Source organism: Dermacentor variabilis, chromosome 3 (genome assembly GCF_050947875.1).
Source record: "Dermacentor variabilis isolate Ectoservices chromosome 3, ASM5094787v1, whole genome shotgun sequence".
Classification (NCBI taxonomy): Eukaryota; Metazoa; Arthropoda; class Arachnida; order Ixodida; family Ixodidae; genus Dermacentor; species Dermacentor variabilis.
Genome location: NC_134570.1, coordinates 16,422,822 through 16,438,908, shown reverse-complemented (window position 1 = coordinate 16,438,908; position 16,087 = coordinate 16,422,822). Strand labels below are relative to the sequence as shown.

Genomic DNA, 16,087 nt, shown 5'->3' with positions numbered 1-16,087 from the left:
TATGGAGGACTACGGTGGATGTGGAGCCGCTATATATATCTTTCAGTATTTTTACATACTGCTCATCCACACCCTGATTCCGTAAAGCCTCCATGACTGCCGAGGTTTCGACTGAATCAAACGCTTTCTCGTATATAACAAACATCAACATAACAAAATTTCTGATATAACAAGTATTAACTTTTCATAACTTCTTGTCCGCAGAACACCATGTATTTAGAACCATATAATTTAACTAAGTGTGTTTATACATGATTTCAAAGCAATGAGATTTCACCAGAGCTGTGAAGGATACTGAAACACTAAATGCGGATGCAAACGCACCTCTCAAAGTGTGCACCATGTGATCAAGAGCAACCGATGAAATGGGACAGCGTCATATTCCATATAAACTCCATCACTGTATGCTTTGGGTGCGAGTGAAAGTGTGCAAGGGTGAGCCGAGAAAGATGGTGGCTTGATGAGTGCAGTCTTCCCGCAAGAGCAAGGGGAAAGGGGGAGGCAGCGAGCTCACAGCAGCATGACCAAGCACATAAAATGAGGGGGGGGGAAGGGCAAGTTGGTGCACCTGCGGCTGAGCACATAAGCAGCCTACGCATTGTGTTTTAGAGGTAATCTGCCGCGAGTGCAAAGAGTGGGAATGCCGAGATGGTGTGGCATCATGTGCGCTGCCTTCCCACACATTTAGTACTGGAGGTTGTGTAATCTTGAGTTTCGGAGATGCAACGAAGAATTCGTTTCCGGCACTTTTCATGATAGCATCCTTCCACTACGGGCGACATACCAGCCGCGGAGGTGGAGTGGATGCAAAAGTGCAGCTTGCTTCGCTTTGCACTGGCAGTTCGAAGATGTTGACGGCATGAAACTACCTTTTATTGCTGACTCAAATTCAACAAAATGAATTGTTTTCTTATTCAAGCTTGCTTTTTCTGATTGCCTGATGATCCACAAAATGTTGCAGTCTATTCCGTGTAAGAAAAGGTTATGAATGACTGTACTTGGAGGATAAAATTTCAATATAACAAAATTTCAATATAACAAAGGAAATTGCCAATTATACCGACTTCGTTGTATTATGGTATATATATGCATAACTGTACATGTGCATAACTAAAATTTCACTTTTATACTGAGAACAGAAACCTGGTTATAAGACAACGTTCAATGCTGGTTGCTTCCTTATGAAAAAATACCTGCAGATCCCACGCACTGTGGGAATCAGTTTAAGCGAAGTTTTCATTGATGTTTGTGAATGCTGTTCCTTCTTAGCAACCATTTGCACGTAGACTACTTAGCCCAGCTGGAAACACTTTTACTGAGAACCACATTACTCGTTCCCAGTGAAAATCTTGGGCACAGACTTTTTGTGCTTGATTACGCACATGTCATGCATTATGACGATGATGATGGTGGAACAACCATGATTACAAAGGTGACAATGGCATGACGACACTGGAATCACTACGAGTGCATTGACAACAAAGCAATTATGACAATGGGATGACCACGACAGAATGACAACCATGGGATGACAATGCCAGAGATGATGATAGTATGATGACAACACAATACCATCACAATGTCGGTGGCGATGACGGTGTGGATGAAGGGAATGACAGAGCTGGAATGACGACGATGACATGATGACTAAATGATGACGGCATGATGACAATGTTATGACGAAGGTGCAATCGCAACGACGCGTTGACGATGATGAAATGATGACAACTGCATGACGACAAGACATAAGGACAATAAGATGATGACAGTGGAATGACTACAACAAAATGACAATGTTAGAATCACCACAACCGCATGACGGCGATTCGTTGACAATGATGAAATGATAATTAAATGACGACGACGGACTGATGACTATGGTATGGTGACGATGGCTGCAAGATGGTGATGTGATGAGCATGAAATGACAACGTGATGACAGTGCCAGAGTGAAGGCACCGAAAAGGTGACAATGTAGTCACAATGGCATGAAGGCAATAAAATGATCACGCCAGCATGGCAATGACGACATTTTGGTGTTGAAGCTCAAGTCCACACTTGAGCGCATCACCTGCTGCCTCAATTCGCACTATATCCAGTGTTTGCACTATGTCCAGTACTAGCCAATCGTCTAAGACTGTAGCCAGCAGGCAGCAGGAATGACAATTGTGCGACGACGATGCCATGACGACAACACTACATTTCAAATGACCCATGCTTTCGGCAAGAGCTGCGGTATTCGGCAAGACAGCAGCAGCAGTAGCAGTGGGAAAGTTGAAGGAAGAGACAAAGAAAGCTTCGCTTTAAGTGAGCCAACTGCAGCACCAAGTTAATGAGGATGCCGAAAGAAGTAACACATACAGTGAGGACTGTCTTATACCCTAGTACGTATAGTGTACATACTACTTATTGTTATATGTTACTTCACTCTTTTAGCATCCTCATTTGCTTCTGTTTTGTAAAGAATGCATCTTGCTCAAAGTGTGAAGCAGTAGTGATAACCAGCACATTATTACATAGAGTAATACTGTTCAAGCAGGACAATTGCAGGGCAGCAGCTCACAAAAGTCTTCTATGCAGAGCCTTGGACTACCAATCTTTCTATTTCCTATTTCTGTTGTGCATTTCCACCCTGTTATCTTGCACCCTGCAGTGTATTCTGTATTCACTGTCTAAAAGACCTACAATCACATGCTCTACAGTTTGCAGAAAGTGTACAACATAAAGCATGTGATTGTAGGCCTTTTTTTATATAGCTAAGTTCATCATATAGCACAAAGACAAAAAATAAGCTCATGAACTTGCAGAAGCCTTTCACATAAAAAATATGCGAGATGATTGCGTTTCGGAGCTATCTATCTTTTTGTTAGATTGTGAGATGCAATTGCTTGGTGATTTATTCCATGTGACCTAATGAGATGCGCGTGTAGATGGCATCTTCCTTTTTTGCGTTTTTCTTAATAAACTTCAGTTGTTAGACAATACTTGCCCTGTGTACTTCCTTTTTGTGTTGCCGTCATTTTCCATGCTGATCCAAAGAATGCAGTGAAACAGAGCCTAATAAAGTATGGCTCCTGGATGGGATGCAACAATGTCCACAGTGATAGGTCATTTAACCCCTTCAGTGCTACCCTATTGTCCCCAATTCTGACGAAAAACTGCTCAACTATTTTTGAAGACCTCAGTTGCCAACGTATTTTCCTTCCTCCAACAAAAGAAAACCCACTCCCAGGAGCATGGCAAAGCACTGAGGCAAAACCAGTTTGTCCATGGCATGGCTAATAAATCAAAAGTACCATAGACAAGCTGACCTTGTCCTTGACTGTTTTTACCAGACCCACTTAGATGAACCAATCTTGTTCATGGGATGGAAAGAGTAAAGCACAATTATGTTCATAGCATTTTTGGTTTGTCAAAGTCCTGGGTCAGCTTGATTTCTAGATTTATATCTCCTCTCCAACACTAGCATGCATGACTTTGCCAGAATTGTGAAGCCAGATGTTACAAGAATGACAGCAACATTATTGCTGCATTTGCAGGCAAGCAAATTCAAGAGGGATAGGTTGAGACTTGAGTCATGATTTCATTCAGTGGCTATTAAAGCCATCATTTGCAAAGAACAAATACTGGGCACATTCAAAAGAGGTCATCTACCAGGCCTTCCTCACTTGATGCTTGCCTTTGGCATGTAATTACAGCTGTGCCAGCCTTGCTGTGGTGTTCACATGACACTTTGCACTCACCTGGTGTGTCTACCACCACAGGGTAAATCGAACTTTGGAGCACAGAGCCATTTTCATTCTGAGCTTGAGTACTTCTCCGAAGATTTGGCTGTTGGAATTCAGGTGATGATTTCCATGAGGTTCTTTGGACTTTGGTGCCAGACCCAGAAAGTTTACGTTTTTTTACAGTCAAAGGCGTGTTTGTTGCATCTGGTCAGGAAAGAAAACAACATCAGAAATGATGAAGATGAATAAACAGGCGAGTCATTTTAATTTTATAAACATCACTAATGGTGAGCCATGCAATGACATGAAACATACAATGAAATGAAGACACACATGAAATATGCTTAAACAAGGCAAACATGGTGCCTGGTGCTGCATGTGTCCCATTGTGCATCATGATGTGTTCTTCAAACCATCTGTGTGAACTTAAAGGGATACTAAAGTGAAAAATGTTTTCTTCTGCAGCAGTAAATTACCATTCTACAACACCAAAAACACAACTCTTACAACAATAAGACATCTGGTAAGCCAGAAAAAGCGCAAGAACGAAATACGGGCGGCGACACCTACTTAATTTCCCGCACCTGGGGGCTGTGACGTCTTGGATTTTGATGGAATCTTCTAGGGCCTACTAAATATATATAGCGGTACAGATTGACTACATTGTGTTCTAAAGGAACCAAATATTAAACATGCCAAGTTTCGGGAACCTTTATTCAGCCAACGCGGCCCAAATGCAAAAACATACTTTGGAATCCCTGACGTCCCGTTGACGTACCGGTGCTGGGGTTTCAGCGCAAAGTTCAAATACTGATACTTGGACCTTCATTTTCTCATCTAATAATCAAACTATATTTTCTTAATGACTGCCTGCAGGGTTCTTCATTAGTCTAGACTGACTTATTGTTTCGCTTTAGTGTCCCTTTAATTTTTGACATTCTTAGATACTTTTGTCTATTAATTGCAACACTAATGGTGCTTTTAAACTGTACAGAAACACAGTGAACTAACATGAGTTTCTGATTCACCTGACTTGAACTGTCATTATTATTGAAATATATATTATTATATAATAAATTATTATATAGGTTGCATGAAAAAAAATCAAAATGGGGAACGGCATAGCTGTTTCGAGAAAACTACAATGGCGGGGAGGTCAGTTCTCCTCCCCACCACCTTCCTCCATCCGGCTTTTGATTGTTGACTCAGCTTCCTGTGCGCTCCAATTACGTGTTGTTAACAAGCCGCGGCTGTCGACATTCAAGAATGGCACTGCTATTAGGGTCACGGACGGCAAGTGACATACGAGCTCCGCCGAGGCATCGCTTTGGTGGCCCAAAAAGGCGCCCTTTAAAAAATGCAGGAAGGTGGCTACGGCAGCATCTCAGCTCAAGAAATCCAGAAGAAATGCTAGAGTGAGATCGCCACAAGCATCTCGCCACATACTTCGTATTGGCTTGAACGAGAAAACCGCATGTCCATCAGCCTTGCTTGCTTTACACAAAGCTTGCAGACATCCTTCTCCAAGGCATCCAGGTGCTCCACATAGTGAAGCGGAGGGTCCCTCACGAAAACAAGCCCATGAGGGACTGAATCAGCTACAGGACCTCCCACGGGGACAATCTTGAGGCAGCCTGCCCAACTGCATCAGTGCTGCCGTCATGACCATCACTGTCGCTATCCGATGGAAGCACGTTGGTGACAATCGCCTCATCGGTTAGAAGCACTTTGTTTCCAAATCTATAGCGCTTTCTTTTCACCGCTAATGTCATGCATTGCCAATGGTAAGCGGGCAGATCAGCCATCTTCCGTTTCGGTGGCAAGTCAAATGAGGCTGAGAAACAATGTGGCCAGGAACGACTTCGACGCAACGAACTAAGCATGAGCGACTTAATCTGTCAGCAGAATTGCACAGAATGAGGGCCAAAGAATAAAGAACCAACTGTGAGGGCTGAGCGAGAAATCTGGCAGTGCCGGCAGCGTTGTCAGCGTAGTTGGTGTGGTCCATTTGTGGTCCATCTATGAATACCAAATCAGCATGAGCTGGTCATATATCATTAATGCGGCCAATGTGACAGGTTTGGTCAAGCCCCACTGTCACTTAAGGTTTACCACATTGATTACTCAGTGAGGAAGGCATTGTACCAATGTGTAAAGGTGGTGATCACATATAACTAGCACTCTGGAAATGAAGATTTCAAATGTGTATGGTTTCAACACAAAAGCCCACTAAGCTTTACTAAACTTTTGCCTTTAGAAATCTATTCTAGTGCACACAAAAGTTCATTCAAAACTTGAAAGCCACACACATAGACATGCACTAGCAAAAAATCTGATGCCCTTCCATAAATGGAGAGATGCACTGCTGTTATGCATGATGGCAATTGCAGGATGCAATGCTCCATTGCAAACTGCCTGTTTAGGCTACAAAGAAATTAGGATTTTTTGTGGCTGATACTTTTCCCAGCTAATACTCTGCTGCAGAATCAATACCTTAATGAACTGCTACTGCTGTCTTCTCTGTACTGTGTTTCAGCCACACAGATCATCACACGCTCTGCATTTTTGGTGTATCAGTACAGCGCATGATGCAGAATTGCTGCGTGCAATTGCTAAAGTGACACATTGCGTCCATGGGCAGACAGAAAGCACCCAGACTTATAAGGGCACTGCAACACATTTTATAGAAAGTGTACAAATCTTCCTGAACAAGAAGTTTTTGAATGCACCTCATAGTAATAGAGTTATATGTTATTGAAATGTTGCCACTGCCATGACCTCACAGCTTCCCCATTATTTTTGTGATTCCTACTACACTTGAAGCTGTGCACCACACTCACACAACAAAATGTCCAACACGCTCCTTGCATTTTCTGCCAAGGATTTGCACTGACACGACTTCATGACCATAAACCATGTAAATTTCATAGTGTCGGTGCATTCACATTGTTCTCCATTTTCAGATGGTGCCACTGCCTTATCAGTGATGAGATTTCTCAGTTTTTCTTGCAAAAGGCACCTCTTAGTCATAAAATTTAAAGAAATCTGCCCAGTAGCCTACGTTTCCTCTTGCATAAGAGCATGGAATAATATTGACGTGTGTACCAGTATGTCTTTTCCAGGTGATCGCTTTTCTCCATATAAAAAATGTTATCGCACAGCGCAGGACACACCTGCATGTATCGGAAGTTTCTCATATCGATGGTTCTTTTTGGTGTCTGGTATCACTGAACTTTGTGTAATCTGATTTCATGTATGCACGACGCGAAATGGTCTAGAACTTTCTGGAAGACGCACGAGCACCAGCGACTACTCTGGAACCTTTGATGACAGATGTATAAAAGCCGATGCACTTGATCCACAGATCAGATTTTCCATGATCGCCGAATGTGTTCGCTGCTGTCGCAGTTCTTGAATTGTAGACCGTTTTTGAGGGCAGAAGTTCGCCCAGTAAAACGCTAGCTTCGTAACTGCCAGTTTTGCTCCTTTCTTCACCGTCACTACAACATGGCAATATGGTAGGGGTCTATACAATTGAAGAACAGGGCAGGCAACTTTGAAAGTGAAATAGCAAGCTCCCAGCTTCATGCATAGGAATATATTTGGCCCAGAATCTCATGACATAGTCTACAGGCTAGGCAAGCTTATTTACCACATTCAAGACATGCTGCTGGGTCCCTTTAAGGCAGCCTAGATCTCACACAAAAGAGCGTATACCAATTTCTGTCAGTAAATGGCAGAGGTGGTGACATGTTCAAGGCAGCTGTCATTAGTAGGCAAGTGCTCTCAGAGTGGCTGCCTCTACAGACAGTCCGCATGGATAGTGTGGTCATGCAGGGCCGCCAGGCTTACCCGGCACTTCTGACATCCTGCAAGCCCAGTTTGCACGCAGAATGATTTGCAGAAACTGGTGCTGGTCGACCATATCGGCAAACAAAACGATATTTTCCCTCAATTATAAAAGTACCGTATATATTCAAATCTAGGCCAACAGTTTTTTTCAAATAATCACATGCGAAACTCCAGAACCGACTTAGATTCGAGAATTTTAAAAGACGTGCCAGGTTGTAATTTAAAATGATAAATATGGTGCATAAACATGGTGCTAGAAAAGTCAGTATCACAGCCGCTATTAGCCATGCTAGTATCTAACTGAAGTACACAAGCGACATTGCTATTTTGACCTGTGTAGTATCGGCGTGCGGCGTTGCGTTATCGTAATGACACCGAACAGGCGATACCACTGTAGTGCCGCTTTCAAACGAAAAGTTGTGCTAGCCGCAGAGGCATTGTCAAACGTTCAAGCCAGGTGGACTTTAGCATCGATCAGAAAAACATCCGTCGTTGGAGGGGGCAACAGGAGACGCTTTTTGCGTGTGCCGCAACGAGATCACAGCGATAAGGAAAGCAAGTGCGTGATAACAGAGAGGACCTGCTCACCGAGATCGTGCGATGTTTCAATGCATGCGAGCAGTGCCGCACTGTCTGTGCATGCATGGGCACGTGGACATGAGCTTGGACGGGTCCGTAAGCGTGTGTGTGGTCTGGGCTGTAGCGACGTGGCTAGCACCGATGATAACATAGAGTAAGCTTGGCATATTCATATTAAATAAATTCTGTTTTCATTTTGTGAAAGCTGTCCTCACTTTTTTGTTCAGCCTACATTCGAGGCAATTTTTTTTTATGTCTTATGGCTTCGGACATTTGGGGGTCGGCTTAGCATCGGGGCCAGCCTAGATTTGAGTAAATGTGGTACATTAAAGGCCACAAATCTAGACACTTGCCCTTTAAAGGAAGTATGATAGTAGCTAAAGCTTCTCACTGAATTTTTTGTCAGTTGTTCCCTAAGCATGCTGTCTCAACTGATTGAAGATGGCATAATTTTGTACCTTGCAGGGGTGTGTGGCTCATTGTCCTTCGCTTCTGCTCCTGCAGTGTGGTGTCCAGTGCGTCCAGCAGTGTCTGCTGCTCCTCAGTCAGTGTGCACTCCACAGCAGTGGTTGATGTGTGGTCCAAATATGACTGAGCCATGAAGCTTTCCAACTTTTTTCCAATGTCCTTGCGCAATGACGGCTCAAGCCGTTCACAAAGTCTCTCCACAAGTGGCCTGAGGCACGTAAAACGATGCAGCAGTTGCAGCATTCATTCTTCAAGACATTTGCAGGCACTTTGCAGGCAGAAGTGGATTAGTTTTGTCTGCAACGTGCAATATGAACCTTGCAAATAATAAAATAAATAGAGTCAAATCTCGTTACAACGGACCCTGATAATCCGACAAGGACGTCCATTTTATCCGAAGTCCATAATATCTGAAACGCCTCCCTTCCAAAACTTTCGTTGCAATGTCTAACAACTTTATCGCAAAGAGTGAGTGACGAACGTCCAAAGTAAAAACAAACAAAAAAGTCGCAGCTTCGCCCGAAAAGCGAAGCATCGATTGTGATAGCAAATTAAGCAAGATAAGTGTGGCAGCAGCAGCGAGTGATTCGACCTTTGTGCTGTCTCTCGCTTCAACACGAACTAAGCGTCAAAAGCACAGGGCATACGAAGCTACAGGCAGTGGGCGCACTTTGTCCACATTGCAGATCGCTTTCAAGATACGGTGCCCGTGCGGGCACGCACTTTGTCCACATTGCAGATCGCTTTCAAGGTATGGCGCCCACGCAGTTGTGCACTTTGTAAACACCGCAGATCACTTCCAAGATATGAAGGCCACGCCGTAAGCAGCAGCTGCCAAAGTAGAGCCCCCATTCCTCTCGCCTACAACCCCCCCCCCCCCCCTCCCCGTGCCTTGGGCGCAATATTGAGCCGTGATCGTCTGCTGACCCTCGCAAGTCAGCTGTCAGCCATGTTGACACAGCAAAAGTATGTTTTATACACCCGATTTTAAAAAAAATTGCAGCTAATTTCGTCCACTGTAGCCGATAGTCTACTATAGCATGGTGCGTTAAAAGTGAACTTCGTTGCAGTAATAACATAGGTAGAACAAACTAAGGCTGAAGTATGGTCCATTGTATCCGAAAGTCAGTTGTATGCAGGTCCGTTGTAACGAGTGTAGACTGCAAAACAAGAAATGAGAGCCACTGCACCCACCTGTGTGCAGCAAGCTTTGTTGCATTGCCAGCCTCCGAGCATTTCCCTTGCAGACCTCCGAAACATGAGTCGGAGGGGTGAAAGGCAAACGAGAAAGAGGCGTCTAAGGCTCGTGATGACATGAATTTGCGCCGTGCGCAAGCAGGTGCGGCAGCTCACGCTTTTCCAAAATTTTAGATTTATTTCCCTTTTGGCACAGACGCCCAGTAGCCAGATTTATTTGTTAAAACCAATAATGCCACATGGGAACATTGTAAGTGGTTTATTTTACCAAAGAACCCAAAAAAGGTTACGGAGCCATAGCTGCTTATTGTTATAGGTTGGTTTGACTGAGCTTAGACACCCTGACATGCAAACATTGTTGATGCCTATCTGCTGTCCTCCATATACTTCAGTCTTCTCAATACAGTTGACTTCTGTTAATTCGATCCTGGCAGGACCATCACAACTTGTTGAATTATTCGGTAGGTCTAATTAATCAAGAGGCAGAAAAATTACCAAAACACACCGCTAATTTATTCTGGCAGCATTTGTACTTAAACACATCTCCAAATCAAACGCACATCTACTTTTTAGGGGTCTGATGTAGAACACTAAAGTAAAGGTGACAGAGCTAGTAGACAAAGTAGAAATCGAACATGCATCCTATCCTTTGAGCAAGAAAAAGGAAGCATGCTTCAGATTCTGGCAATAAGAAAAAGACAAAACCCGTAATCTTTAATTTCACAGAATGGAAATTTATTTACTTACTGCCCATCATCATCAGTCTCAATCTGGACTTCATCGCTGGCTAAGAAAAACCACAACATGTCCTTGATGCGGTCCACAGCACGTTTGATCAAGCAACTCTACAACAATCGCAAACGGGATGGTGACCCACACCCAAACCACGGAGTAAGACATTTAGGAGGGGAAACTCCCGTCAGCGTGAGGGAGCGCGGGCGAAAAGATAAGGTCACAATTGTTGTATGCGCCGACGGGACCGTATACAGTGGCGGCGCCATGTGGCGCATCGGAGAAGCTGCAGCGAGAAAAAAAAAAATGCAGCGCCCGAGCAGGCGGCTCCGGCGCGCTCTCAACGGCGGTAATTTCTTTCCAGGCCGCCAGGCGCCGCCAGCACGATAACGGCTCCGCGGGCTTGTGACTTTTTCTGGTCGTCGCAAACAGCGGAGTTTCCACTCCTAAATGTTTCTTGCTCCGTGACCCAAACTAACCCCTTTGCTAATTTTTCCTGCAATCCAGGCAATTCTCTGGAACGCCAAGAACATGCGGCGTGACTTGTTGCCGTTAGATGATTAACATGTAAAATAACTTATTTGAATGTGCTTTTGTAATCGGACTGAAAGCAGCGCGCTGTCGTCCATAGTCACACTATGCAATAACCTGTACAACTGCCATCCATGGTTGCCATCTTGTGATCGCAGTGGCGATGGCACTGGTTATGCTGACTCTGACAATAGGCTGTTGGAAATGCAGTTTTGGTTTCATATCAATGCACTGCCTAAACAATTTTCGTGTGAATTTGCTTGGAAAGAAATAAAAAAGATGCACAATAGAATGAAGTAAATACTGTAATAATTAATTGCGAGCTATTGTTTTCAATTTAAAATCTTGCTGGGGCAAGCCAACGATGGCTGTTTTCAATCGAGACACATTCACTGTACGTTAAGCGCCGCCACGACAGATGCTGCCACTATTGGAGTTGCCACTGTGGTCTACCAAGGTCATATGCATGCATTATGGCCAGCCGAGTTCTAATTATACGGCCAAAGTTAATTTCAGGATTGAATTAACGAAACCTTGGTCTCATAGAAATGTATGGGCACTGGCCGAGACCTCTGGTCGCGATCAAATTAACCTCATCTCAAGATATGCCCCTCCAAGGCCTCGCCATGTTGCTTCATTTGTAGTATTTCCATGAGCTCCTTATGCTAATCGACGTAAAGCTCCTTGGTGTGTTTCCAGCCTTGACTATTTCTGGCTTTAAACTCAGCACTGCATTTTCAGTGCAGAGATACAACACAGCAGCGCCATGCTGTTCACTGCAAGTGCCCTACGCGAAGGTCAACGCATCCCCACTCTCCTGATCATTTTAGGGCACTCTCTTCCATTCTCAGCAGTTTCTCTGGTCTCTATACTTCTGCTCATGAGTGTGCATGCAAAATGTTTGCAAATGAACCCATTCCACATGGCTTGTCAGAGGGACATGTGGTGATAACCAGAAGACCACTTACGTCAAGGGCAGTGTCGGACATTGGCGCACAGGTGACAAGTTCTCTGCCATTGTGAAGGAGGTGTTGTCAGATGAAGAAATCAGGGTGTCCTCCTCAGTGGCTGGAGCTAGCAGCGTGCTTTCTAGTTGGACAGCTGAGATGTTAGGTCGTCGTTTCACAGAACTGCAAACTGCCTTGGTACGCAAAGGTGTACGCAGAGGTGTCTGGTGTGTTGACTGCCAATGGGATGGTGTGAAAGGTGGCGGGAAGTCAAAGTGTCGGCGGTGCAGGATGTTCTCTGCATACACAGAAGAATGAAACAAGAGAGAGAGCTTAGACAAAAACTCATCGAGGTGCCACTGCCTGTCAAAACTGGGGCTACGTACAAGCCACCAACTGAAATACCATGGGTGCCTTATGGGTAGCATCATACACAGATCCCAGCTGAACTTTATTGAACCTGGCTTTATATGTGCAGTAGAACCTCATTCATACATTTGGGAAAAAACCGCAAGAAAGAATGTACTAAGCAAGAAAGCATACGATCCGAAGTAACTAAAGAATGTGACAGACTTAACTATTGTTGACATCTACGTAACGCGAAGCGTCGCATGGATCATTGCGGCACTAGACGCTGACATGCGTTTTGTTGTTTTCCTAATGCGTGGTGTTCTAAGATGGCGACGGGAAACCGAAACAAAATCGAGCTGGTGGGCGATGCCAGATGCCGCTGCAACGATACACGATGCCCACATCGTGCCGCCTGCATCAGGGAACGGCGGTGCATTTGGATTATCACCTATTAAAACGCACAGTACACTACCAATGGCCCTACACACCACGTGCTGTAAAGCAGATAGGTGGAGATGCTTATCACAATAGATGTGGCAGTGATAGCTGTGAACGCGGCGTGTGACGACCCAGGTGGAGATTTGCTGGCATCAGAGTAAGAAACTATGCGCACCTCATGCCTTTTCTTGTTCACATGGGATCTAATGGCCGGAAAACATACCTACATGATCGCAGTCCGCAGCAGGGAATGGCGTCGTGTTTTGGTTGTCATCTATTAAAAGCGTGCGCTACGCTTACAATGGCACCATGCGCTGTGAAACAGATAGGCGAAGATGCTTATCGCAATAGAATTAGTGGTGATTGCTGTGAATGCTGCATGCAACGACCCCAGAGAAGATTTGCTGGTACCAAAATGAAAAAGTGAGTGCGCACTGACATTTCAAATGAGACGGGCGGGTGAGTATCGTGGTGACGGTGTCGCGGCGGGCACCTACAAACTGTTCTTGATCGCGTGCGCCTCACACACTCGCTTGTTTACACGGGCTCTAGAGACTGGAAAAATAACCATACGAACGCAGTTTGGTGACGCAACGTTGGTGCCGAAAAATCGTGTTTTCCGGGAATGTATGAACCACTAAAAATGAGCGTAACTCTATTAGGTCCCTTTTTGTGTTCTAAATTGCAAACGTTGGCGCCGGAAAAACGTACATAATGAGAATGTGCCAATGATGTTCTACTGTATATACCAGATCTATTACCTGTTTTACACTGTAGGACATACTACAGTCTACGCTTGTTACAACAGACCCGCATGCACCAGACTTTCGGATATAATGGACCATATTTCAGCATTAGTTTGATCTACCTATTTTATTAATGCAATGAAGTTCGCTTTTAACGGGTCATGCTACAATGGACTATCTGCTACAGCGGGCAAAATTAGTGGCAATTTTTTTCAAAATCGGGCATATAAATCATATTTTTGCTGTGTCAACAAGGGTTGACAACAGGCTTGCGAGGGTCAGCCAACGATCTCTGCTCAATATCGCACGTTCGAGGCACGGGGGGAGTGGGTTCTACTCCAGCGGCTGCTGCTTACGGTGCGGCTACTGTACCTTGAAAGCCATCTGCAATGTGGACAAAGTGCGCCCACTGCCTGTAGCTTCGCATGCCCTGTGCTTTCGACGCTTAGTTCGTGTTGAATCGAGAGACAGCACAAAGGTCAAATTACTCGCTGCTACTGCCACGCTTACCTTGCTTAATTTGCTATTGCAATCGAAGCTTTACCTTTCGGGCAAAACTGCGACTTCTTTGTTTGTTCTTTTTACTTTGGATGTTCATCACTCACTCCTTGCAAATAAAGTTGTTAGACATCGCGACAAATGTTCCGGAAGTGAAGTGTTTCGAATATTAAGGACTTCGGATAAAATGGAAGAATTTTGTTTGATTATCCAGGTCCGTTGTGGTGACAGTCATCTCTACTGATAAACCATGGAACACTTTGAAAATGCCATTACATATGGAAGGCTTGGTTTTGCTTGAGCATGGCTTGGCCTCAAATGTGGGTGTGTTAATGAATTTTTTTAATTAAAAGAGACAGCACGGGGAGACATATACATGGACACGGGGGACTCCAACATGTACAGAATCAAGCCATTCGCATTCTCACCTGGAGCAACCGACGTTCACGTGTTACTGATCTGTACCAGGAACTGCACATACTGAATATTGACAATCTAATCAAATTTAATGTCTGCACATTTGCTTATCAAGCAGTTCAAGACCATAACCTTCTCAAATTTGTTCTTATATGACACCTTACAAACTCAAATATTACACGCTTTTCCTCCAATAACAATTTTATACTCCCTAAGTTACGAACTAACTATGGTTCACAAAGAGTAGCATATGTTTTGATCAAACTTTGGAATTCATTGCCTTTTAACATTAAATGTGCCTTTTCTATATCGTCATTCAAACATCAGCTTCGCAATTTCATGTTTAACCTATAGCTCCGTTTATTGAATATGTCCTTTAAAACAAAACTTCAATTCTGTCGTTTTTAATACTGTTTGCTTCGTTTCTTACTTCAGCTTAAGCCTTATCCCTATCGTTTTATATTTTCCATGGTATTATTCTTTTGCCTCATTATGTATTTGAATTTGTATTTGCATTTTTGTATCATTATAATTCGCTGCCTTTTTGCTGTCAAGTAGTATTAGTGTTTTTTTTTTACATTATAAAAGGTCCCTCTACAGTGTTTACACTATGGGACCTTTTTCTGTACTAAATATCAATATTTTTGTATCTGCACTAAGTATTCAATAAACTTCAACTTCAACTTCAAAGTGTTATTAAGGTTTGCTCACAATAACAAAACCGCAGAAAACTGTCACTGAAAGCAGAGCATAATGTGTGCAGGCCTTGCTTTTTTCTAAATTGCAAGTACTTATAGTGCAAACTGTTACAGTACATTCACAAAAGAACATAAATACATTGTACAAAATAAATGTGCTTGCACCTTTACTGAAGGACCCTAACAAATGCATGCATTTTCACAACATTCATTGTTGTTCCTGCTTCCATATTGAATGAATGTGTGGTGCTTATTGGCGCAAGGGCCAGGTATGGCCAAAGAGCACCACGGCCGTGGTAATGAATTCGCAATGTAGTTATGAGTTCTATGAAGTTGATGTGACGTAGCTGTAAAGGGGCCTTAAATATAGTTGCTCTAAAGTGCGTAAAATCTATGTGTAATAAGATTATGGCAATGACAAATGACATGTACTATGAGCATTAAGATGCACTGTGAAAGAATGATATGATATACAAAGTATGTCAGATGCTAAAATTGGCTAGAGCACTACTGCCTCATTAGAGCCCTTGAAACACAAGAGCCTGGAGGCAAGAGACTATCACAGCAGCATCCTCTGGAAAGAGGATGCACTATGAATTTAATGGACTTATAACATGTAGGATAACATCATTAAAAAAAACTGAGGACTCGCTTTGGTGTTAAAGAGCAGTTCTTGACGAAGAAACATAGCCGGGTGAAGAGGGACACAGTAACGGTATGCAAGAGGATGTTTCTTTCTCTCAGCTTCGGCCTCCCGACACTCCAGGAGGATGTGAAGGACGGTCAGCCTCTCACCACATCTACCACAGGTTGGAGGTTCATTTCCAGTAAGGAGAAAGTTATGAGTGCCAAATGTGTGTACTATTCTGAGATGCCAGAATAGGACACCTGTTTGCCATGATACA

General features: G+C 43.7%; 1 protein-coding gene across 1 annotated transcript in view; it reads right to left on the bottom strand.

The window, feature by feature from the left end:
- The window catches only part of LOC142575187 (uncharacterized), a 78,554-nt gene that overhangs the window by 10,315 nt on the left and 52,152 nt on the right, over positions 1-16,087 (bottom strand). Inside the window, exons 8-10 of the mRNA XM_075684296.1 lie at positions 12,056-12,332; positions 8,618-8,835; positions 3,744-3,932 (exon numbers count right to left, since the gene is read on the bottom strand). Of these exons, the coding sequence (XP_075540411.1) occupies positions 3,744-3,932; positions 8,618-8,835; positions 12,056-12,332 (684 nt within the window). The remainder of the gene's footprint in view (positions 1-3,743; positions 3,933-8,617; positions 8,836-12,055; positions 12,333-16,087) is intronic.